General features: G+C 33.1%; 1 protein-coding gene across 1 annotated transcript in view; it reads left to right on the top strand.

Moving 5' to 3' along the window:
* Nucleotides 1-27,270, top strand: part of LOC124535255 (suppressor of lurcher protein 1) — a 311,311-nt gene that overhangs the window by 223,225 nt on the left and 60,816 nt on the right. The window contains exons 8-10 of the mRNA XM_047111390.1: nucleotides 3,055-3,143; nucleotides 10,691-10,813; nucleotides 12,779-12,850. Of these exons, the coding sequence (XP_046967346.1) occupies nucleotides 3,055-3,143; nucleotides 10,691-10,813; nucleotides 12,779-12,850 (284 nt within the window). The remainder of the gene's footprint in view (nucleotides 1-3,054; nucleotides 3,144-10,690; nucleotides 10,814-12,778; nucleotides 12,851-27,270) is intronic.

Raw genomic sequence — 27,270 nt, 5'->3', positions numbered from 1 at the left:
CATGTAAGCTAGAATCCTGCCACGTGTTTATGTACAGAGTGGCAATAGATCAGATTGGTGGAACAAACTACCCTCCTCGATAGGAGAGCAAACCCTTGCCCAGCAATATGACATTTACAGACTGTTACTTTCCCATTATTACATACAAGCGACCCGACACGGCTTCGCACGGTTGCTGATACTATAATATGGTAGAGATTGTCTTAAAAATCAATGTTTATTTACTATATTCTCCACGTATTATATACAAAAACCTTCCTCTCGAATCACTCTGTCAATTAAAAAAAACCGCATCAAAATCCGTTGCGTAATTTTAAAGATCTACGCATATATAACGACAAACAGCGGTAAGAGACTTTGTTTTATACTATGTAATGATAATGATAATGATTATATATTACATAGCAGAACATCAACTTTATATACAACGATAGTGATCTAAGTCTTGTGGAGCAATAACGATAGAGACAAATTAACACATTCCCAATTAGATTCAAGTCGATTCAAGCGAGAATACCTCTGTGATGTGTGAACGCAAATTCTATTTGGATGCGATAGAAGCGCAACTGTATATTACGCAGTTAATTAACCGAGGATATACTCAGGAGTTGATTAATAGAACATGATAATGAATACGTTAACTGTTGGATATTTTCATGTGAAACAATATAAAAGTCTGCGAGAATTTTCTATAAGAAAAAAAGTAAAGTAACAGCCTGTAAATTTCCCACTGCTGGGTTAAGGCCTCCTCTTCCATTAAAGAGAGGGTTTGGAATATATAGCAACACGCTGTTCCAATGCGGGTTGGTGGAATACACATGTGGCAGAATTTCGATGAAATTAGACACATGTAGGTTTCGTCACAATGTTTTCCTTTCCACAAATTAAGCACATATATATAGGGATACATGCTTTGTTTGAACCCACAATCATTGGTTAACATGCACGCGTTCTAACCACTGGGCCATCTTAGCTCTGAATTTTCTATAGAAATCAACAAATGCAGCAAGTCTTGTCTTATGTTTGGTTGAGATTAAATTTATTTTATTTATTGTGCTACTCTTGAACAAAAGCTTATGATAATTTGTAAGGTTTATTACCAGTTACTGTTAATCCAGCCACATTTATAAATAGATTACCTTACATCGTGATAGGGCTTTATGCATTTTGATAGATAAGTACGTACATTCTGCCGCCAAACAAATGAGCAAGTGTAATTACCAGAACAAGGGATGTGACATCTCAGCTTACAAAATTGGTAGCGCATTGGCGATATAATGTGGCCCTTTCGCTTTTCCGTTACTTGAGTCAAAAAAAATAGCACATTCAGGATTCTGCTATTTTATTCTAAGCAAAAATCTCTCACAGATTAGTTTGTTTTATAATAAACAAATTAGAGTTTTATTGAATAATTACTAAAGATCAACCCCGGTGTCTCACGATAGCAATGATACTAAATATACTATTTACGACATGTCATTAGAAACTTCTAAAATGATCAGTGTTTCTGTACTATACTGTCCATGTATTACATACAATAACCTTTTCTCGAATCACTCTATTTATTAAAAAAAAACCTCATCAAAATCGTTTGCGTAATTTTAACGATCGAAGCATACGCTAGACAGACAGCAGTTAGCGACATTGTTGTGGGCAATGGACAATGTTATGGAGAAAAAACGTAAAAATTAATAGCAATAACTCATATTAAAATATTTGCTACACAAAATCTATAAACTAATTTCTAAGCATAATTTACAGAATTGATTGTTACACTATACATTGTACACTATACCTGTTTTGACAGGTATAGTGTACGTACGAAGGAATTGAGGCAAATGTACAACTTCGACATCAAATTGCCACGATATCATAGGTTATCTTGAATAATCTGTGGTTTACTCATAATACAGGAAAGTGGATAATTGTACTTAAGTGAGACTGTGTTGTATTATAAATAGAGATATATTAATCAAGAACTGTTTATAGTACATATTAGCAGAGCTATTAGCAAATCGCATGGAATATGTATATATAAGGTTTATATTAATCCGTCTATGATTGGAATATAATATTGTTCTAAAGTTTTACGGATTATTATCGAAAATGTATGATGGTGAAATGTCAGTATAAAATTCCACTGAGTTTCTTTCGTCGGTTATTTTCAGATCTGGGATGTTTCTTTTCGAATCGATGATAGAATATTACCAGTCAATAAGAAATCGTAATGTTTCTTTGTTGAAAGAGATATTTGAATTTGAAATAATGAAACTATTACATGTTTGAATTCGAATCATGAGACTATTTAAATATAGCGAATACTAGGAATACAAGTTTGGTGTTACAGAGTTAGTATTCCTCGTTTTTTTTTTTTAAATAATGAACTATTTGACTTCCACGGATTCATTCGCATTTTAAGAAGGTTTTTGAAGTTCAGGCTTACAGAGTTTCACTGGTATAATATTACTGAGGATAAATAATACTGTTAATGATCGTGTGATTTCTAATCGACTTAACCGAATGAGATCACTTGTATTACCAACAGGTGACCCGACCGTAATGCTATAACAACATTTTGTACCTATGGTCCAAATTTATACTCACAGCAATATATTCGTATTAGTTATTGATAAATTGTACTGATTAGTAAGTCATGGGAGCAAAGCTTAAACAAAAACATTCAACGTTATGATCATAAATAATTATGTAGTCTGTCTATGAGATAAATATCCAAGTTGTAAAATTTCGCTTGTTTTAGACATTAATTATTATTAAATCTTTGAATTTTTACATCTTAATAAAATTCACACGCAGATTTCAGACATTTCACCTTTAGCTACAAACATTTATATAATGTGTTCTGCGTATTTTCACAATCTGTACACCAAATAATTATACTTGTGTCATTTCAATTTTGACCGTAGTCAATATAAACGAAATGCACGAACAAACTTATGTGAACATTTTAATGATAATCCAACGAGTTTCAAAACTATAACCAATCGTACAGAAACGTCCCGAGTTTAACGAAGTTAATCTTTAGTTTATTTGCAGTTGCCTGCGACGTGCGGATATCATCAAAGTATTCGATGGCAGGGACACGAACGCCCCAACTATCGCCATGTTATGTAACGAGATTACAGGTAACAAACACGTTTTTATATTTGTTTTACCGTTCTGTTTTTTCATTTGTACGTTTCATACATAAATATTTATAAATATATGAATCTGTCTCCTTGGCGACTAGTTTATAAGTATATCCCAAAGTTGTGGGTTCAAATTTGGAATAGTTTAACGGAAATAATGCTCGAAAAAGACGGAAAGTAACGGTACCCTCGTTAGTTTTTTTTTTGTGGGTATTCTAGTGTACCGGTAAGCACTCGGCGTGTGGGCACCGGGGAGTCCCATATAATCCCATCTTTTCCCACTTCCCACTTCTATCCAGGTGGGAGTAGCGCGTAACGCATTTTTCCAGCGAAATCAAAAAGGTTAACAAAAATATTCTGAGATTCTTTGTCATGAAACTTGTGTCCGTTGAGAGACCCTAATCAGGAACACATTAATTAAAAGAGAAGTTACCTTACTTACGAGATCGAAATCACTTTTTCATAAATAACATTATTTTGTGTCTTAATGTGATAAGGAGAACAAAAATTTGATGGTTCATTTGTTTCACCATCAATTGACCAATCAACCCATTCGATGTTGAACAATGTGTTACAATTTTATATTATATATCTTTTTGTAAATAAATGAATTGGGACGAAAAGTCTCGAGATAAGGAAAATGCGACTATAAGTAAACGGTGGACTTATTCTGTAAGGAACACGACCGTGAAATGAAATCTTACAGAATCGCTATGGTAAATAATACGTAATATATTATGAATATTGAAAAAATAAAAACATAAATTAATATCAGTCCGGAAGCTGATCAAGACGATTATCGGCAACTCATGTTGTGCAGTAACTTTTCTTACTAATCTTTTGGAAAAAGAATTCATTGTTCAGTTGTTTGTAATTTTAACGGCGATATTTTTATTCCATATCTTTAACTCACATTTAATTTCTTCCACGGTAACAAGAAAGTTTCTTTAAAAAAAATATCTTGATAATGTTGATAATATATTAAAAATAAAATGAAATATTATTTACGTATATTACGACTATAAGACAATAATAGCAGCGACACTTTTCCATATAATAATGAATAAATTTACTACTTTTTTTAAATAAAAGTACATAATGATTCCTAATATCGTGATGGTACTGGCAAGGGGCCGCTTGTTAATATGCCAAAGCTGGATTAAAACCTCCTTACCCTTTTAAAAGGATAGCTATGGACAGCGGCGGCACAAGATCGAATCTTAATGTGGGCAAGATACTTAGGTCCTTGTTTTTTTTACAGTACTCTGATCCCAATGTTATGTTGTACTTTTTCAAATTTCGGGTGCGTGTTCCTTTGCACCGCGAGGCCGTGGGCGATGGACCACACCACTAGTGTTGCCCAAATGCAAGACCAAGACGAGACTTAGTCAGTCTTGGTCTTGGTCTTGCGCCAATACACCTGGTCTTGGTCTTGGTCTTGGTCTTGTGCTCCCGGTCTTGGTCTTGGTCTTGGTCTTGCAGCAAGAGTCTTGCAAGTCTTGCAATTACCTATTAGTCTATTACTATTTATTAAAGTTTATTTTAAATCTCAGAAAAACGTATTAGAATTGGAACATTGTGAGCTTGAATTAACATAGCCATAGTAAAGATCAAGCAGATTAATAAATTGCTGAAGATTTGATAAGAAATCTGAAAAATCAACTGACATACACAGATTATTTATTACCTACTTGTTCAGAGTCGACGCGTGAATAAAATATAAGAAAAGAATTAGTGCCAATCACTATCCTTCACATATAAGTGAATGTTTTGGCGTACATCTATACTAATATTATAAAGCTGAAGAGTTTGTTTGTATGTTTGATGACAGAAGTTTTAAAATAAATAAATAAATCCTGAACGTCACTATACCTCCAAAGTTACTATTCCTCGTGGACGAAGTCGCGGGCACTGCTAGTAAATACTTACTCTCCATCTCTCTCAGAGATATTCGGGCTGGTAAGCAATACAAAACTCTTATCGCAGGCTTTTTGTTTTATTAGAAGGTAAGTATCTACGCTTTTTATATTATTTTATTAGTATTGTAGGATTGTTTTACACGTTTCAGGTATATTTTAAAGTGGCTACAATATTTATCAAACGGGTGATATTTGAACACTTTTTTGCTATTTTGTCTTGTAAAAACTTAAGAAATATAATGACTGAATGTACAATAATAGTAAACCTAAGTGATTAGTTTCAAACCATATAATCAATATTATAATATATACTTACTTACTAAGTAGAATAAATTATTATGACATCTACTACCTATTCTTACCATTTTATCGTAATCATAATACTACTTGCGTGATCATTATTATGTATTCATTTTCATTCTAAGCTCTCTGAAACTTATTTATTCTTTGGAACACCTGTAGGTACTCTTAAAATTCGAAATTATTTTGCATGAGTATACCTACGCCCTGTGGCGGCCATAAAATAGTGTCAAATGTTGTGATTTCGGTGCGGCGGCAACGATTGTTGTATATGATTTCAAAAGAAGCCGCCGGCGCGTGTATCATACCATGTACTTCCGAAAAACGGCAAATGTCTTTGAGAAGTAACTACAAAACCTTTGATGCCGCATTATCAAAGTGCCGATGATTAAAACATAACTATGCATGCATTCAGTTTGATTTTAATGGATATTTTTTTATTCGCTATGTAGGTATGTTTATGGTATTAGTCGTAATGCGCATAGGTCCAGTTTTTCATATTCTTTGATACAGTTTTTTGCGTCTCATAGATTTCCTAAGCGTACCTATACACCGAACTGTTACACCTAACTACTCCGTGAAATAGCGCTAAGTCCTAGCTGCAAGACGCAAGAGTCTTGCAGGCTAAGTCTTGTTCTTGCGCAAGTCTTGCATGGTCAGTCTTGGTCTTGGTCTTGCTAAAAATACGCGGTCTTGTTCTTGGTCTTGGTCTTGCAAAAACGCAAGAACAAGACCAAGACTGCAAGACCAAGACTGAATTTGGGCAACACTACACACCACCCACGCCTTACACCGCCACTGGCTATGGAGCCTCCTCCAACAATGCTGGTTGGTGCATTCACTATGGCAGAATTTCATAGACATATGCAGGTTCCCTCACGATATACATATTATATACCGTCGTATAGATTCGACAATTACCTATATATTTATCAATTAACTACCATTTATTCAAGCTAACATAAAGTCGGTGTAAAATTTAATATAAAACATATATCCGAGTTCATAATAAAACAAATCCAAGCCTAGAGTTCTATTATGTGTCAAGATGTCAGACCCCAATAGTCGTTTTACAACTGACACACAACACTCAAAACAGAACTTATTAATTCATTAAATTCGCTTTGGTTCGTACATATTTGATGACGGATTACGAGTATTTAGCATAACATTTGACTTTTCGGCTTATCATTATTCTATTTACGAGACTGAACAGCTGTTATAAATGACAACATCATTATCGTCACTCTAGGAAGGTACTAAGAGCCGGAATAAATGTACCATGAAGAGTTACCGTCACTAAAGCTTCTCTAAAGGAACGGAGCCGCGTGGCGGTTAGATAATTTTTCATTGTGACATTTATTGAGTAGCTACCTATCTACCATAGCGAAAACAACATTTTGTACGGCACTCGAGGGAACGTAAGCAAGTTTTAATATAAACTGCCGTATCAACAATGCAACTCGCGTTCAGCACCTTCACAATCAATCATATTGTAAAGTAATGCACCAACTATTCTTTCGAATGTTACGGTTAAATGTTAAAGGTTGGTTACATATTATATCCTGTGAACTAGTTTATACTTCATCATAAAGATTATATATAATATATGACGGCTTCAATTTATTTTTCATGTCTAATATTGAGTAGTATTTTTGTAATTTGTAATATGCAATTATGCTTTGTATGGCAATATTCTAAATATTACGAACAGATTCCTCAACCCACCGACTATGATCTGATCCGCAGGAATATTTCAAGACGCAGTCGATTGTTCTCTCACGGTTGGCAAAGCTATTAAGGCCAGTAAAACCAACAGTAATTACACAATCTGTACTGTGTCTTGTAATTTGAAAACCAGAGAATTACAAGAGGATTTCGCATATAAATTAGTTAAAATAAAATCATCTATGTAAATATTCAGCCAACGCATCAACCCATCTTATTAATAAGTTATTTCTCAAACTACCCAAAATAAAAATCTTATGTGCACTTTCCTCAAACAGGGTCTCATAAAAACTTTTAAACAGTTCTGCAAGGCTAATTTAATGATTCATCTTCTCTATATAATACAGCTTGAACGAATTTATTATGTAAATATAAACCTTGTTACGTTATACGTCAAGCACCATTTTCTAGTAGTCGTAACAGAATAAAAGTTGAATTCGCTTCGACGTGGCATTATTCATTCAGAAGCGGACTGCGACTGAGGTGACGTGCTGATAGAATGCTCGGCTGGATCGATCGATCGCGTACAATGAAATCGCGGCTTCAAAGTATATTGCGAGGAATAACTCATTTTATATGTATTGGAGGAAATACCACTATTAAATTGCTCGCGATGAAATGGCGAAAGCGTTATAACTCAATACCTTATATAAGTTATGCGGATACGAATGGAGTTGCTATTTTCAACGGTAGCTTTGTATTTATAAAACATTTCAAACGTTGTCGGTTTGTTGTTGTTTTTAAATTGCCTGTCAAACAATGTTCTACCGCCATTCAAGCCCGCAGTAAGTGAAGAAACAAACTATACGCTCTAGTTAGCTAAACTTTATTAATTTAACATTTTAAAAAAACGTGTAATCACTGTTACTATCCCTGGCGTTAATAGGATCGCCAACCGTGATCGAATAGGAAAAAAAAGAGCGAAATAGAAGCTAACAGAGTAAAACTTTAGATACGATAGAGTTATTCTGTAAGACCATTGTTTTATTAAAATAGGGTATTGAAATGTAACAAGCGACATTTTCGTATAAGAAACTCTTAAAAAATGTGTCACCATCAGTTGAAAACAATTTACGAGTAATCAATAAAGTAAGTTCATACAGCAGGATATGACAATATTAGGACTGCAGATACAAATAGCCTTTTCTCCTAAAAAGTAAGCTCATATTGGAATTGGAAAAGATAAAAATAATAAATGTCATATAACAGTACTTATAAATTAAATGCGAAATGGTCACAACAACCGTTTAACTTGTCCAAAGATTGCGATTCAACACAAAGTAAATATATTTCGTGTTTGTTAAATAGATAATACTGACTTTTTCATTTTCAAGAAAAAAAACTCTTTCAAGAAGAAGCCGCAAGCAGAAACTATTTTTTAAATAAAGTTATCACTTATTGTCTCTGGTCCAATATTCAATACAACCCACCGACACAGATATCTATTAACCCGCATTGGGAAAACGTTGTGGAATAAATTCCAAAAATAATCTAAGCTTCAAAATGACAAAAGTCTTAACCGAGCAGAATAACATTTACGAGTTACTTTTAATAACAATGAACATGTTCCAAGTATTCGTATCCTCTCCTATTAAAGTTTCATTACTAAGATGGAAATATGTGAAGTCGCCGCTACTAGTGACACAGGAACGGGTTATTTTTCTTCGAAAGAATTCCGATTGAAATGGGAAATTTATCAATTCCACGCCGTCATGCCATGTGCAGTAATAATTCAAAGTAAAATTTGATTTGTTCCTATATCATACATAAATGTGTTCTCTTTACTGTAAAAAATCCAGCGGCATCGCTGGATGAGAAAAGCCGAAAATCGGGCTCATTGACACGCCTTGGTAGAATCGCCTATTTCTAGCAGTAGATATATAAATACAGGCTTAATTGATATGTTTTTTAAATGCTTTACTTGGTGATAGGGCTTTGTGCAAGCCCGTCTGGGTAGGTACCACCTACTCATCAGTTATTCTACCGCCAAATAACAGTACTCAGTATTGTTGTGTTCCGGTTTGAAGGGTGAGTGAGCCAGTGTAACTACAGGCACAAGGGACATAACATCTTAGTTCCCAAGGTTGGTGGCACATTGATGATGTAAGGTATAGTTAATATTTCTTTCGATTCGTCATTGTCTATGGGTGATGGTGACCACTTACCATCAGGTGGCCCATATGCTCGTCCGCCAATCTATACCATAAAAAATGCCTTTGCATTAGTCCAAAATAGGATTGTAAAATTAAAACATCGCTTAAAAAGATTTTGGAGTTTTTCGATAATAACGCCATCCAAACCACCTGTTTCTGTGCTGATGATGTGAATGTAGCACACAAAACTCGGTACTGCTTGAACAGTAAATTAACTATCAATACGCTAGTGTAACATTCTCATTATTTAATAAAGATTTTTGACTTTGGCAGTACCAATTTCTTAAAAGTAAAATTATCTACCCATTTATGGACCTCTTTTTATGTCATATAGATTGGCAGTCAAATTTTTCCACCTGATGATAAGTGATCGCCATCGCCCATAGCCCATAGACATTAGCCCATTATGTTCAGTAGTGAGACCTAACTTTAAATATACTATGTACCTATTTTGAGGTAAAGAATAAACTTTTTTTCGAAGAAATATTAACCATCCCTAAACCTATCAAGAATCTCTGGGATCTAAAGCTACATTAGGGAATAAACTGATGAAAATAAAGAAAATATAAATTCGAATTTTAAAACGAAATGATAAATTATAATGCTTGTAATATTAAAACGAGGAACAAATACTATAATAAGTTATTACGACATTTCATCGAGTGTAGAGCATCAGTAACTTTTTATGAGGCAATGAATACGATTTTAAAATAGTTTAAACTGCCTGAGTTTGTTTTTAAATAAAAATATAAAAGGACACAGAATAGACCGATGTCCTCCAGGCTATTTTATATTCTCAGAATATTGAACGATCATAGAATTGGATAAAGAAAACGCTGAATTTCTTTTCGCTGGATCTTTTCAGGTCAGTTTTCTTTTCGAAATTAGTGGTATTTTATTTTATCTAGGTATATTTAAGTTCAATAATTCCATATTGTACAAAGTCCAACGTAATTTTATTAAAAACGGATCCTGTGAAATTATAACATTAAAGAATTATCTATTTGTTTATTTCATAACTTTTGCTGTAAATTACAAAAGAATACATGAGTCAACCAATCTAAAAATTGTATAACAATAATTGAAAGTTTCGTAGTCTGCAATACCTAAAGTTAAACTATATTCCTGAAATCAGCGGCTATTCTCATGCTAGACAAGACTAATTATATGTATATAAAACTATCTGCGCTAAAACGAGTGGCCACACCCTTACTGTCAAAATCGAAAATCAAATCTTCACATGCTTCCCAAGCAACGGGAGTGTCGAAACTGCTTATGACAATTTTTGGACAGAAAAACTAAATAACTTTTTGAACCCAGAACATCTTAATCTTCATCTTTTTAAAGTTTTCTGGTAAAGATAGCTCTTTAAATTCTTCAGCTCAACTTATTGTATTCGAAAGTATGTGTTTTGTCGTAAGGTTAAAGATTTTGTATGTCACAGGTTACGAGGTGCTGTCAACGGGTCCCTCACTACTGCTACAGTTCACTGCCAATTCAGCGTCCCCGGGCCAGGGGTTTGCGGCCACCTACCATTTCCAACCACCTCCCGACTCAACCGCAGCTGGTAAATTTTTAATACTTTTTTACACAGAGAATTGGATTAAAAACAATTTTAAGTAAAATGATACGAATGAAAAAGTAATTCGAATACATACTTTTTTGAAGGGCTTCGCTTAGTTTGGGTAGATACCAACCCAATAAGATATTCTACCAATAAACAGTAATACTTGTGTGGCTATGCTCCGATTTGAGGGGTGTGTGAGTCAATGTATGTCAAAGCCAGTGAAGGATATAACGTCTCAGTTTCTTATGGTTTGTGAGGCATTTGTGATGTAAAGAATGGCTAATATTTCTTACAATGCCAATATCTATGGTGACCACTTAACTACAGGCCACCAATTTGCCGTGCGTCAACCTATATAAAAAATTAACACACAGGTATACTTAAGGAACATAATACCTACTTATTTTGTCAATAACTTTCCATGATTATGTTACGATAACTTTTTATTCAATATTGTATTGATCAAACTTATTAAAAAAGTTTAAAGTTTTTTTGTAAAATAAAATATATAATTTATAATTATGTATGGTTAAAACGGAAGCATGTACATTAAATAATGATGTGTTAAAATAAATAAATATGTACATGTTATTCAAAACCAGACTATATACATATATATTCATATATATTTGCAAGTTTATCAAATAAGGTCTGAATAGAGCTGGCGTACTTCCAGACGGCTTACAGTTTCCTCAACAGCTATAACTTGTCCATACATATTTGAACTGTACCAATAAGTCTTAAGTCTCTAATAAATTATACCGATAAATGACTGGCTGGTATTAATTTCTGTTGTACTAAACAGCTGAATATTTTAATTAGCTTAACTATTAATCACAACAAACTTGTTGGTAGTATTGTCAAAGCATTCAATTAAGGTAGACGATATATTATGTACCAAATTAACCTAGTTAGTATTGAATAGGGGAGTTATAATTCGAACAAATATTTCTAGCAGTTAGAGATAAGCATTTAACACGATTTAATTACTAGTAGATACAGGCGAAATCTCTAGTTGGTTCTGCCTTTTTTCATTCTTATGGTTATGAAATCAATAAACTAAAAGAGACAAATATTAAAGGTTAAAGAAAAATATATTCCCTTATTATGTCTGAAAGACAAAATGCATTAAGTACTCTATAAGCACCCAGCAAATTCGAATTACATGCATAGAAAATATATGTGTTATTCGAATTTGTTTATTGACTTTTAAAACTTAAAAACATTGAAAGAGGCTGGCACTGCACAAAGCAATAACGCTTGTAAAATAAGTACTTACATACGTAATTAAAACATAACAATTCGAATAATTGAGTAATAATACTATTGGTACATAATAAAGATAAGCATTCTTGGTAAAAGTATGTAATTTTCATGTTTTACAAGGGCTTTATTAGTCTTATATTATGTAGTATTTTATAGTGTAACTATAATAGAATTTTTATGAAAGGCCAGGAGGGCTTTCACCAGAAGAAGGGCTTTCACCAGAACTCATTTTATTTAGAGCGGGTAGATGGGCGTGGTAAAATAAACGATCCAGTCCAAAATGTTAATTACAATTTAATAATCACTATAGTCACAGGAATAGTTCGAATACACAGCACTTTCACATAAAAATCAACTAAGATAGTTTAAACAAAACGGCAATATGGCGGCAATCACAGCGATTCGTCATAAGTGTGGTGAACGGGTGCCGTCTCGTTTTTTAAGATGGCTGCTCGCCTCCAACGACAATGACGCTTCGCTAGGTTGACAGCTTGTCAACCTGATGTAGGACGGAAACGCCGTCATATATATTCAATAAGGTAAATATTGTTAAAATTTGGAAAACAGCGCCATCTATGAACCATAGTGCAAACTCTTTCGCCGCGAGAAATACTCTTCGTACCTTCTATTTTACCTCCTTTTAAACTATTGTATATGTTCACCGATAGATGGCGTTATAAAATATTTTTTTTTGTTCAGATTCAGATCGTCTTTTGAAGCTGAGCTTCGGAAAAGCATTCGAATCACTGGGGCCTGAAGTTAGCGCCACGAGTAAGTACCTAGTTATAATTTATTAACAATAAAATTAGTGCATACCAATAAAAATTCAAAGAAAATAAGAAAGCAACAACAATTGTTTGAAACTGGTGGTTATTGTAATTATTTACCCAAAATACGCTATAAATAACAGGTAGGTAGGTATACAGTATTATGTGTGTAGTATTGGGGTATACAATTGTACATATCAATAATCTAGAAGACAAACACGCTAAGCGTCGCATTGACAGCTTCTGAAACTCATAAGGGATTCAACTGTTTTAACATTAAACAGAGACTATTTTTAGAACTCCCTGAAAAGCAGTTCAATTAAAAATGTGTCACTTAATACTTTTGTACTCTAAACCCACACCATAATAATCACTAAACATTTTTGCATAGTGTCTATTAAAGTATATCGTTTTTGGCAATGACGGATTTAGAGGAGTGGTCTAATGGGCCTTAAGGAATTCTCAGAAGCATTTAACTTCGTCATATTTGTATTTTACATATATTGTTATAATTAAACTTTAAGCAAGAATTCTTAATTATTACTTATATTGTATGTCTTATACAGTGGCGGTAAGGTAAGGCGTGGGCGGTGTGGGCCGCCGCCCACGGCCTCGCGGTTCGAAGGGCCTTTGTGGGCAAAATTAGAAAAAAAACAAGGGCCTCGCAAACTGTATCTTGCCCTCATTAAGATTCGATCTTGCGTCGCCACTAGTCTTATGAATTCGTAAAAATGCCGTTTTTAATGTCGGTCGCGCGTAGATAATTTAAATCTTTTCTTTCTTTAATAATAAGAAATGCGAACATTTGTTTATAGAAATTTGAAATAAATCACCTATATTTTTATTGAATTCGGTACAGCTGTTTTCGGATCAGTAATAATACTTATTAATAATAAACGTCAAATATTTTGTGACGAATATATATTATAGAAATCGACCACATAAATTATATATCTAGCATAGGTTCCAAACCTTATCCCCATGATGAGATCAGCATTTAATTAAGCAGTATGTATTTAGTTAACAGTATGTTATTTTAATATACGAATTCTATAAACTACATTAAAACGCTTCAAATTTTCAATCAAATGAATTCAGTATTGAAACTACATGATAAAAACGTCAATTAAAAAAAATGTAGCGTCGTGCTCAATGAATAGTTATTTAAAACGTTTATTGAAATTCATCGCACATCTCGTTCAAAGAACATTGAATTTTTTAGAAATGAATTTGAATTTTATGGCTTTTTTGTTTTCTTTCCTTCATTAATAAAATATCAGCTATATAATATGCTTGCGTATTATGTTAAGAATAAAGGACGTGATGTAAACTATCAAATATATTATATCCTTTATGAAAAGAAACATTTTGTTCACCAATTAACCACAAATACACTTGCTTTTTATCCTTTTAATATGGTCGATATTACTCTACAAATTTCTTTATAATATTTCATTACCAATTGCTTGCGAACATTTTCTTTTTTAAATTATTTGATAATCAATTCCAAAAAGTATTAAAACAATAGTAATCGTATAATTCAATAATATATTTATTACACTTTCGAACTGCTGCCTATCATTCGGTATAAAATTCATTCGTGTTTCATATTGGGGTTAAAAGTTCAAATCGATACACGTCGATTTGATCCAATTAATTAAGGTCCTATGTCGCTGCCTGTTGGTGTGACATTGCTTCAAATTTGAAAAAAGAAACAAAGTCGGATATAGGTATCTGCTGATGAATAAAATCCAGGGCTTTGAATCATCCATGTGGAATTCTGCAAAAATGTTACAAAAACGTTAGTATTGTGAACTTTTATATCTGCCACGCTTATATTCTGATAGAACGGTTGGATCCGACACGGGTTCTGAGATCAAGAGACATGACTAACTATGTACAATACATGTTTTTTAAAATTTAAACACTAAATATCAAAATTCGACAAGTTTGTACATTTTTTTAATCCGAAATTTAAAATTGGAATATAATAATATTTTTTTTATTGTATAGGTTGACGGACGAGCATATGGGCCACCTGATGGTACCACCACTCGGTCACCATCACCCATAGACAATAACGCTGTAAGAAATATTAACTATTCTTTACATCGTCATTGTGCCACCAACCTTGGGAACTAAGATGTTATGTCACTTGTGCCTGTAGTTACACTGGCTCACTCACCCTTCAAACCGGAACACAACAATACTGAGTACTATTATTTGGCGGAAGAATAACTGATGAGTGGGTGGTACCTACGCATATGGGCTAGCACAAAGCCCTACTACCAAGTAAATAATAACAAATCAAAACTTTATATGTATATCGTATAGTAAATGCCTAACATTGGTTACACTTGAAGCAAATATACACAGACTACTCAAAAGATTAATAGAAAATCAAACATTTACCAACAGATACGTGAGCGGAGCTAGAGATCAGGTAGTAGATATTGACACACTTTTAAATAGATTAAAGCTTGCATTGGGATGTAGAAGTTGAAAGTCTAGATTGTTTTTATTCTTAGGTTCTAAAGGCCTCTTCTTCCATTACGAAGAGGGTTTGGAACATATTCTTAAACACGCTGTTCCAATGCGGGTTGGTGCGATGAAATTAGACACATGCAGGTTTCCTCACGATGTTTTCCTTCACAACCAACATTAAAAATGTAAAATTGTATTTACATTTCTCCGCAAAGTTCTTCAAAATATAGGTAGCTTAAGAGGTACATAGAGAAGAAAGTAACCTATTTTTTAAACCGAACATATTATGCGCAAATAATAAAACCGAAAATTAGGTTAACAATCAAGATTCAATTAGCGCAATTTCAAAACAATAAAAATACAAAAGACGAACTTTTAAGCAGTCAAAGGCGCGTTAGTACACAATACGTCCCTAACGATCTTAATGTTAGAGAATTCACTTCACTTTGAAGCCCATGAACAAATAAAATTGTTTCTGCATTTTCTAACTAACTCTATACTGTGGAATATTTATTTATTTGACGTAGACGAACTCTAGTTCACAACGAGCTCTCACGCAAGAATGAACCCATTTGCTATTTGTTCTTGTTTTTTTGAACGAGATATATATAAATGTGAATTTATATATAGGATTTGTGGCTGCCGTCGACTAATTAAAAATATATCGGCATGTATCAGAGTTGAACATGAATCGGCAGTCGTAGTTTCGAGTCGATTTTATAATCACAATAATAATCATATTAAACTATTGATAATATATTATTAGCAATCAGAAGAATTTAATTTACCAACATAAAATATCAAGCTCCGCACAAGATTCCAAGGGAAAGGTGACCCACGCTGTCTAGGCTCCGCCCTTTTATCCTACTCGTCTTGCTTGTACCGTCAATCATCCAACAATATCTTAACTAGCTGAAAAATCTTTATGTGTCATCGTATCAGCACAGACTGCTTCGGAATAACAACTAAAAAAACCAGAAGTACCAAAACTGTCTCTTCGTGGAGCGTCATGGGCTCGCTTACGCATCTTACCGTGCCAGCTCTAAAAGATCTTGACCTTTATACCGAAGAATAGTCCAGTGGAAGGCCCTACTTTTGCAACAAAACCAAACTGCTCCTCCATCCATGCTTACAGAATCTGCCCTCTATAAAAGATTCGTCCAACACCATACAATACCCGTGAACCCTGAAACTCGAAAAAATATTTTGGCTTATTTTTTCAGTATTGTCAGAAATATTGAAAGCACGTACTTTTTTAATGCTTTTATTTTTTTAAAGTAAACGGATATCGTAGTAGAGTCTATTATTTATTATCAAATTTTTTAATATTACGGAATCCGTAGATAGCTGCAATATTGTTTTATTGTTGTCTAGTAACGAATAGGGAAAGCCAATTTACGGCCGTTTCGGTGGTCGCGTCGGTTTGACGTGACTATTTTTTCATTTAGTCTCATAATTTAAATGCGAATGTTACTCTGTCTATCAGGTTGTCTGATGCTTTTACGGCCAAACCTATGAACCGAATTTGATGAAATTTAAAATGAATTAAGATTGAATCCCAAGGAACGATTTATACTTATTATTCTGAAAACGCTAGGACGAAAACGCGAGCGAGGCCACTTGTGACAAAGGGTTTTCTATGACTTTAAATTACGATATTCACGTTCATTGAAAGTATGTATATTATTGCAATAATTATACACTTAAGATTATTTAAATCGTCTGTAATACATATTTTGAAATGCATTATATATTAATTCTCTTCTTATCATGTCGAGTGTTGCCTGAAAGAGATACAAATGGGAATAATATGTCCGCCTGATGCACTTTAATTTTCTGGTGTCGTTACATTGACATTAATATATTATATTTTGTTTATAAAGACAAAAGAGAAAGAGACGGAAGAGAGAAAAATGAAAACGACTAGGGTACTGTGAATACTGTATAAACTTCGTAATTAACTTGTTGTTTACTAAACCTTGTATCGCGCCATTTCTTGAAACACAAACACAGAGAGAGAGAGAGAGGGGGAGAGGGAGAAGAGAGAGAGAGGTGAGAGAACAACATTGACAGTGTCATGGATACTTTATAGTAACGACATATTTCATTTCGTGTTTACTTACTAAGTGTATCGCGTCGTTTCTTGAAACTGAGCACGAGATGAATTATAAAGACAAATTAAGCACATGAATCAGCGGTGCTTGCCTGGGTTTGAACCCGCAATCGTCGGTTAAGATGCACGCGTTCTAACCACTGGGCCATCTCGACTCCACTAGTACACAGTAAAGTCAAAATTCACTTCGAACTTACTGTAAAATTTTATATAACCTCTTCCTGAAACATATGAATTTTGAAGTGATTATTACACATATACTGCTCTCATGATACATATTTACAGAATAACATACTTTATTATTAAACGATCTTCATAAATGTTGGTTTCTCGAAGCTCCAAAAAATTCCTTCAATATTTGTGTGCAAGAGTTTTTAGTATTAATAAATATTTTTAACAAGTGTGTGCGAGTGTGTGTTTGTGAGTGTGTGTGTATGTGTATGAGAGAGTGAGAGAGTGATAATGTATTTGTGTGTGTAAAATAAAAAGTCTTGATACTCAAGCACTCTAGGACCGTACCGTACCGAGCTATGCTTAACCAGTTATATTTATTAATACAACGAATATCAAAAATGTTTAAAATATACTCTAATGTTTAATAATTTCTCTCTCGAAATGCATCCGAGCAAAATAGTGGCGTAGAATAAAACATCAGACTCGCTGCTAAATAAATAATCAAACAAGTTGCAGCGAGCCTTGCATTAAACATGGCTGGACAAGCCCGCGAAATAGGTTACGAAAGAATTCTATCTTAGGTGTGAGAAAACGCGAATTAACTTTTTTTTCATTAGATATACAAAGTCGTTTACCGTTGTCTGTCCCTATGTATGGTGAGATCTTTAGAATTACGAAACGGCTTTTGATGCGGTTTTTTTATGTATAAGATTCGAGAGCAAGATTTTTATCTGGATAATATAGTAAATAAACATATTTTTTGCACTTACATTGCAAACTATGTATTGTCTTATGATTGAAAAATTATCGTTGTAAGACATTATGTACCATATTTTGTATCAGCATTGCACTCGTGCTATGCCCAGGCGGGTCGCTTATACTATAAATAAAAATGTTAACAAAAAGAAAAACCGACTGCAAACAAAACACTATTTTAAAAAAATAAATATGCACTGAAAAGTAATAAAAATAATTGCGTATTGAACATATTTTTTAGAGTCCTCCTAAGTAAAATGAAATGAAAAATATTAGACTACTTAAAAGTCGATTTACGATTATATAATGTAGTTATAATTATTGCTATATTTTCAGTACCTTTCAAACAAAAAAAAATTATCAAAATCGGTCCACCCAGTAAAAGGTTATGAGGTAACAAACTAACTAATTGATAACCTCCTCCTTTTTGAAGTCAGTTGATAAAAGTAGACGGACAGTAAGTAGCAAATGGCCACTAATGCCCATAGACTTTGGCAACGTAGTAAATTTATTTATCTAAATCGCCAATATGCCATCAACCATAGTACTTAAGAAGTTATGCCCCTTTTGTCTGTAGCTGCAATGACTTACTGTTACTAACTCCGACTCACGAATACAAATAGTTTGGCGGTAGAAATTTGATCAAAGGGCGGTACATTTTATAATAGTTATACTGACATAATGTATTAAATAAACATGCAAAACACAATACAAAAGCATCTAAATAAATATTTACTTTTTTTATGGTGTAGGTTGGCGGACGTGCCACCTGCTGGTAAGTGGTCACCATCACCCATAGACAATGACGCTGTAAGAAATATTAACTATTCCTTACATCGTCAATATGCCACCAACCTTGGGAACTAAGATGTTATGTCCCTTGTGCCTGTAGTTACACTGGCTCATTCACCCTTCAAACCGGAACACAACAATACTGAGTACTGTTATTTGGCGGTAGAATAACTGATGAGTGGGTGGTACCTACCCAGACGGGCTTGCACAAAGCCCTACCACCAAGTAAAACTTTACATTTATAATCTGCAAAAAATTAAGATTTAATAAATCTAGCCACTGGAGCTCTTCCACTATGTAAGCAGCCTTTAGCCTCAATTAAAGTTTCGATGTACAAGTTCCTAGACATGCCTGTAGGCTAGTCTACAGTTACAGAAATCGAAACATCGATTCTTCAATACTATTGGATAATTTGGCCTACATAACAACATTGCTTCTTCTCACTATTGGCTAATTTTGCCTATAGTTATTGCAGCAAACTCCGATGGAACCAACCGTGAGCGTTATCTTGAAAACTTTCATAAACTAACGCCAATTGATAAACGGTGACTTTCAAAACTTGGCAGTGATTCTGAAGCCAGAATTTTCAACTCTATATTATATTTAGCCTACTCTTATTTTGATCCCGATTCATACTTCAACGTCATATTCACTAGAACTGAAAACTTTATTATTGATGGCTTCTATATTTATTCCTGTTTTTATTATTAAAGATGCGCATAAAATTATAACCATTGAGCCTTTAAATCTATGATGAAAAAAAAGTTTTGTTTTGTTTTAATACTCTGCATAAAAATATTGGCATATAATAAATTTGCATTTTTTTTAAACTTTCAAAATAATTTTCACAATGGATGACTTTAGCGATTGGAATGAAAAGAATCCCGCGTAAGTTTTATTATCCTTTTCTCCCTGCCACAGGTAATATACACGTGCCAAATCTCATAACACATAGTAAGTATAAATGTCTAACAAAGGTACAAAATCAATTTGAAATTATAATATATATATTTTCTAGGCAACATTTTTATAATTCGTTTATTTTCGTTTTCTCTTGTATCCATGATATGTACGATTCCATTATCTCCCTTATCCTATACTAACAAGATATCTAAGTGTGACGTTTTCTATATTGTATTCTCCACAATTTCGTATTTATCTTTCTATCTCGCGTTCGGTATTGTTATTGGTTTATCTCTAGTTTGCCCAGTGAGCCGTTAGCGACCAAGCTCTAGCTGTAAAACCTTTAAAACGACTTGCAATTTCACGAATGATTACGCCGCAGTCACTGTTTGTCCAACGAATAAGTCCGGGAATGTCCGATTTAAAGTCAATATTTGTGAAGTTAATTCTAAAAGGAACAAAAAGCTGTTTTTTCATTCGCAACGTTCTCTAATTCGTACTTTTTAATCCATAACAATGACGTTTGTTTGGAACGGAATGAAATGTTTGTTTTTTTTTTTAATAAATGAAGTAAAAAAAAAAGAAAAACGATGAATGCATAGAAACTCCAGATCCCTTTACTATTTTGGGGTGGGGGGCGGACTCTAGATGACCAATTATATATCCCTGACAATGTCTATGCAAATTTTCAGAATGATCAGCTAAATAGTTACGACATTAAAGCGTAGCAAACAAACTCACTATAGCATTTATAATATTAGTTATGGATATGTTTTTCATATTTCAGGTTTCGATTGTAATAGACATCTCGCCTAGTACTTCCATTACCTGTGAGATTATCTTTTGAGCCGAATTATAGGTGTCAGGTTTTACTTTGTATTTTTGATCTTTGGTATAACATGTATTTTAAGGTGTAATTTTTCATAGAATAAATACAGTATTGAAAATAATTTCATGTACTGACGATTAGTCCATACTTGCGATTGATTTACATTTTGGCACTTACTAGCGACCGGCCCCAGCTTCGCACGGGTGCAATACTGATACTAAATATACTATAGAATGTCTTACAATATTCACAGTTTTTCAGTAATTACACAATACAAACTGCTACATCTTACGACATCACTTTATAAACTGAAATTACCTGTGTCTACTTTATTGTGCATGTATTATACATATAAACCTTCTTAACTATCTTGTACATGTATTACATAAAAAATCTTCCCCTCGAATCAATCTATCTATTAAAAAAAACCGCATCAAAATTCGTTATGATTTTATAGGTATAAACATACATAAGGACAGATAGCGGTAAGCGTCTTTGTTTTATACAATGTAATCATAATGATAATGTGTGCGATAGGAGAAACACAACTGTTGAAAATAATGTTAAAATCTGTCTGTGAACTAGAATATTCGAAGTAAATAACGAATCTCAGTAACCCACCGATGAGAACGATGCAATTAAACGAACTCTCAATAGAAGAGCCCTAACGAGGCAACGCGATTGCTAATAAAAGGTTTACCTTACAAATGGAATGGTGTCGCAGATTTTTGCGCTGACTGAGGTGTTTGTGGGTTTTAATTAAATTTCAAATTGAATGTTCTCTAATACAAATTCGATATAAGATCAGGGTAGTGTTTAAATGCTGGCTGGCAAATTCATATGTACGTATTGTCAACACTTATATACATTCTCTTATTATAGTTGTTATTCGAAATTCGAAATATTAAAACAAAAAACGGTTATATGCATAAAAATATCCTCTAGGCTTACATGCATGAAAACTTTTTTATTTATTTAATACAAGGCGATCGCCGTCGGTCTTGTGGCAAGTTTATTGGGTCCTGGGGTCAAAGCCAATAAAAATAAATTATAAGGTTTATCCGTCGAGAAATTCTCAACCCGGAAACGGAAAGTTGGCAGTCCTGTGCATCACTCCGAGTAGTTTCCCTTAAATGGAATTTTGTGATCAGCAACAGTGCGCTTGTACTGTGCACTTTAATATTTCTTGTAAGTCTCCTTTGAATGTCTGAAAAATAATATTTTTACTAATTGGAGATAAATTGTATAATGCTTTCATATTAACAAAATCTTCTGAATTAGTTTTTTTTTTGGAATATTTTAAGTTTATAAATGTAAGTATTCCTCCTGTTGAATTTTATAAGCCGGTATAAATGTATCGCTAAAGTGAAACAAATGTGTAAAAACTGAATATAAATATTATTAATACAAAAGATCAATGTTACTAAAATTCTAATCAGGAGATTTTAGAAAACAATAATTACCGGTAATAAAAATAGCTGAAAAGGCTTTGTTTCCCTTGATATTACGTAACAGATGAAATAATTTTGTGTTTTTTACTATCTATAAATATTTATTATCATCATATAATCTGCTAATATTTAATTCCAATAATAATCCATCCAGGATTATTACGAGCTATACAATATATTATAAGGTATTTAATGTTACAGTTCCATCCGACTGTTTCGAAAACCACATTTCAATCACAGGTCTGGTTTATTCAGTGGGAATGAACAAAACGGTGTGATCTACCATCGTTGGATGTATATGCACTCGTAGTGTTTTATTGACCATGAATTTTATGGTTGCATGTTTTTGCTTACACAAAACCAAATACACTGTATTGCATTTTCACATTAAAATTACGTTTACCGATACTGATTCGGATTTAAACAAAAATTTACTCTTGTTTTGTTTAATGCAGGCCCTGAATATCCCACTGCTGGGCAAATTGCCTTTCGCCTGAAATGTTTGCCATTAGAGGTTAGTGACAGGCTGAGTAGCGTTCACACCTAGGAAGAAATAAAATATTTTCATGAATTAAGTCCACGATAGCTGAGTTCTTGATTGGGTTGGAATCAGTTCAGGTGCACTTTTTAATAAACAAAGAACAAAATCTCGATAAAGTGTATTTTGCACGTTGTTTCCTCAGACCTCCTTTATGAAACTTTTGGAAATAAGAATTATATTAAAAGGGCATACTCACGCTTATTCCCTTTCAATATACAGATGAAAAATACAAGATGAAATTTTTAAGGCTCAAATTTTAATTATAAATTATTTTCTCGGGGTATTAATTGGAGACTTTTATGTTTTTAATAATTAGGCCATAATTATCATTTCAAACGCCATTTATAAAAAACTTAATTTTAGTATAAAATATTAATAAAACGCGCAAGTATCTTTGTTTTTCTCGCTTAGTCCGCTGAACCGTATTAGATAAAATTTGGTATGGAGATAGTTTTAATTCCACAGAAGGACAACCGATTTTTTTTTAATTCACCCCCCGAGGAGGTGTAAACTTTTATATATATTTTTTTAACATTTCTATTTCTCGTGGGTAAATCCGCAGGTTAATAACTTATAAAGTAAAATATATAATATTCACTTGAGCTTGAAAATATACAAAGTTTAAAACATTCTGCTTCGACCTTGGAATGAATACGTATAAAATTAAGTAGAGTCGAATATTTACTGAAATTTCCAGTAAGTTCGTTAAGTGTAAGGTCGCCATAAAATGAAACCTTTTCGGACATGGAAACTATGTATTTAAGTCTTAGTAAGATTTATGCGGTGTATTTTTTTTCTGTAACTAATAAATATTTTAGGCACATTTCCTAAATTGTGCTAGTATAATTACATCTATAATCGATTAATTACTTTTTAAATTCTTCTAAATTCTCAAGTTTTGTAAAATTTAATTTTTTATTCATTCATAAAAAATGGTAGGTAAAAAAAAAAAAATATTCCGATTTTGTAAAATTAATAGCAATTTTTCTATGAAAGTTTTTTTTACATTTTATATGTGAATATTATTTGAAAATGGAAATTATTATGGTAATATGTGTATTAAATTATATAACGATAACAATTAACATTATTAGTTATTCTACCGCCAAATAACAGTATTCAGTATTGTTGTGTTCCGGTTTAAAGGGTGAGTGAGCCAGTGTAACTACAGGCACAAGGGACATAACATCTTAGTTCCCAAGGTTGGTGGCACATTGATGATATAAGGAATAGTTAATATTTCTTACAGCGTTATTGTCTATGGGTGATGGTGACCACTTACCATCAGGTGGCCCGTATGCTCGTCCGCCAACCTATACCAAAGAAAAATGAAAAATAATAACATTGTTCTATGAGTATTTATCCAATATCGTTCGTCAATATCATTGTATGTATTATATTCAAATTTGAGTCAAATCCTAAATATTCTTTATTCTAGTAAGTTTATACTTTCGTCATATTACAGTTTTGAATTAAATGCAAAGCTGTCAATCAAGATCAGATTTAATGAAATACAAAATTGTAATAAGCATTTATTTTGTGGTTGCGTAGCAATTACTTTGATTGCTATTTGTAAATCGTATAATGTGATAATTCATACAGGAAATTTGCTGATGATATAATCGTAGATTTGGATCGTCACGTCATTGTCATTGTCACGTCATATAGAAGACATGTTATTAACAAAACAAAATTACTTTTATAACAAAATTATCCCAAGGATATAAAATAATAATCATTAACAACAAAATACTTCAATAAATTTCTGGTTTCTGGTATTCTAATATTTTTACAAAAACAGTAAAACAATGATATGCCTGACCGTATTTCGCGCCACCTCCCGCCAAAAAGAGAAAGAGTTTTAAAAGTCATGTGACGCATGACGTTCGGAAAGTCACACTAATTATCCTTATATTAATATATTTTTTAATTAAATTAAAAATTTATAATTCACATCATGAAATTCGAATTTTGAAAATTAACATTAAGGAATTATCTTTCTCAAATCTGATCATTTTTTGTGCAACAAATTACATTGTTCATATTACTGGTAAACTTCATTAATATAGTAGTTTTCCGATCCTAGTCTTACCATAATCTCAGATTAGCCGGATTCCTCATTTAATTATATTAAAGATGGTAGCTCTAGTTCCGTATAGTGTTATTGTCCATACATATGCATACTGTTATATTTTATTGTCGCATTTGCTGGCACGAGTTTGTTTCAGTGTTCCTGTTTGACTACTAAAATAGGAAGCACACGTAGCATTGTTTTGCTTGAACTAACTTTTGTATCGAGTCAAGTAGAGATCAAAAGTACGGGGAACAAAATTTTCTATTAAAAATTTTGTCACTATAATGGCAGACTCATTACAAATTTATTACATGTCATTGTGGAATGCATTTTATCAAACTAGACTTTCTAAACTAAACAAACACAATGCTTTTATTTTTCAAATGTACTTTGCTTAAAAAAGTTTCAGTTTTTAATTCAAATGTAAACGATCTTGTCAAATCATCATCATCTTGTGAAATCTTGTCTGTCTTTTTAAAACATCTTATCGAAACCTATATATCAGTTTATTTAGCCAGTATAAGATGTACATAATATTTTCAGCGTCGGAACGTGCGATGCAATGTTATATAATGTAAATACATAATTCATTTCAAGGCTATATAACACATGTTAAATCAATATAACTGATCGTTCAATTTCATTATTCGTAGTAGACACATACATACATTTAGCGTCAGCACTTTACGGTGCAAGGTGTTTAGTTAATTCAATCGATGCGCAAAGATCGGCCGTATTCACGTAACAATTATTTAATGCTATTATTATATAACCAATATTGTGAATGTGAAAGTGAATCTGTTTATATGTTTGTTTGTACCGCTTCTCGTTGTAAGTTCTATTGAAATGTCCTCGTTGTCATGATAGAAAGGCTATCTAGAACCTACCGTAAAACGTGCAGGCAAATCTGTGGCCGACAAATACTTAACATACATTACATCATTTTCGTCAGCGCTTTATAATAATTTAAATAACATATTATTGGACGCCTCTGATCGTTGAGGAGTTCCCTTTTCCAGAAAGTTACCGTTTAGGTCTATTCAAAATCAGGCCAAGGCAATCAAAAAGGCAAAAATAAAAATACCTTGTCATTGTGAAAGATATCCATATGCTAGTTATATTGATGTAGGCAGCTTAAGTAGGGACCACCGTTGTTAGGTCCTCACTCATCAGATCTGATACCGCCAACAGCAACACTCAGTACTGTTATGCTTTGGTTCGAACGGTGATTGAGCCAGTGTAACCACAGGTACCAGGGACATAGTACCTTAGTTCTAACGTAGTAATGGCGAGGCTTTCCTTTTATATATATTTTTACAGCGCAAATGTAAGTCTTACCATTAGGTGTCTAAATGTTCATCCGCTTATCGATACCATAAAAAAGTGATTCTAATTCAGATAGATTCAACCTAAACAAGCAAACATAGCAAGTTAAACCAGCTGATCGGATACCGCATTTGGCTTTAACATTTTCTACTGGATATTAAAAGCTACCCTTCGCCTAATTCACTACATATTGTGACCTACTTTCATCCAGACGGTTCAATGTTATTCCATATTTTCAATTCGAATACGTCTCTAGGCTCCAAATAACTATCAAACTACGACAAAAAATTTAAGCCCCACACACGATTATGATCCTAAGCATCTTCGACTATCAAATTATCTCCGGCTAGAATGCTGGAATACAAATAAATATAGACTTATTGTTAACACATAATAGGTTTTAAAATTATTGCTAACGCAACAGGAACCCTCAGGCATCAACATCAATATCCAAGCCGGCTACTTCAAAACATTAAAATAAATATATCACGAAAAACTGATGAAAACGCAGAATAAAGAACAGTCTTTAAAGTAAGTGCCGTAGAGAGGAATATATATGAAGTAAAGTTTCAAGGTCACATCGTCAATCGTCAATCTATAAAATGTTATAGCGAGATAGGCTATGCTAAGTATTTTACTTGAATACTTATTATTACTTGTAACTAACTTGTAGATTACACAAATCTATAAAACAAAATCTATAAGTTGATTTCAGCTGGCCCAGCGATTAGAACGCGTGCATCTTAACCGATTATTGCGAGTTAGGCATCACTATACATATGTGCTACAATTTGTGTTTATAATTCATCTCGTGCTCAGCGGTGAAGGAAAACATCGTAAGGAATCCTGCATGTGTCTAATTTCATCGAAATTCTGCCACATGTGCATTCCACCTACCCGCATTGGGACAGCGTGGAGGAATATGTTCCAAACCCTCTCCTTAATGTAAGAGGAGGCCTTATCCCAGCAGTGGTAAATTTA

The sequence above is a fragment of the Vanessa cardui genome, chromosome 14 (assembly GCF_905220365.1).
Source record: "Vanessa cardui chromosome 14, ilVanCard2.1, whole genome shotgun sequence".
Classification (NCBI taxonomy): Eukaryota; Metazoa; Arthropoda; class Insecta; order Lepidoptera; family Nymphalidae; genus Vanessa; species Vanessa cardui.
Note: the sequence above shows the minus strand (reverse complement) of the source record. Positions and strands in the feature narration are given on the sequence as shown.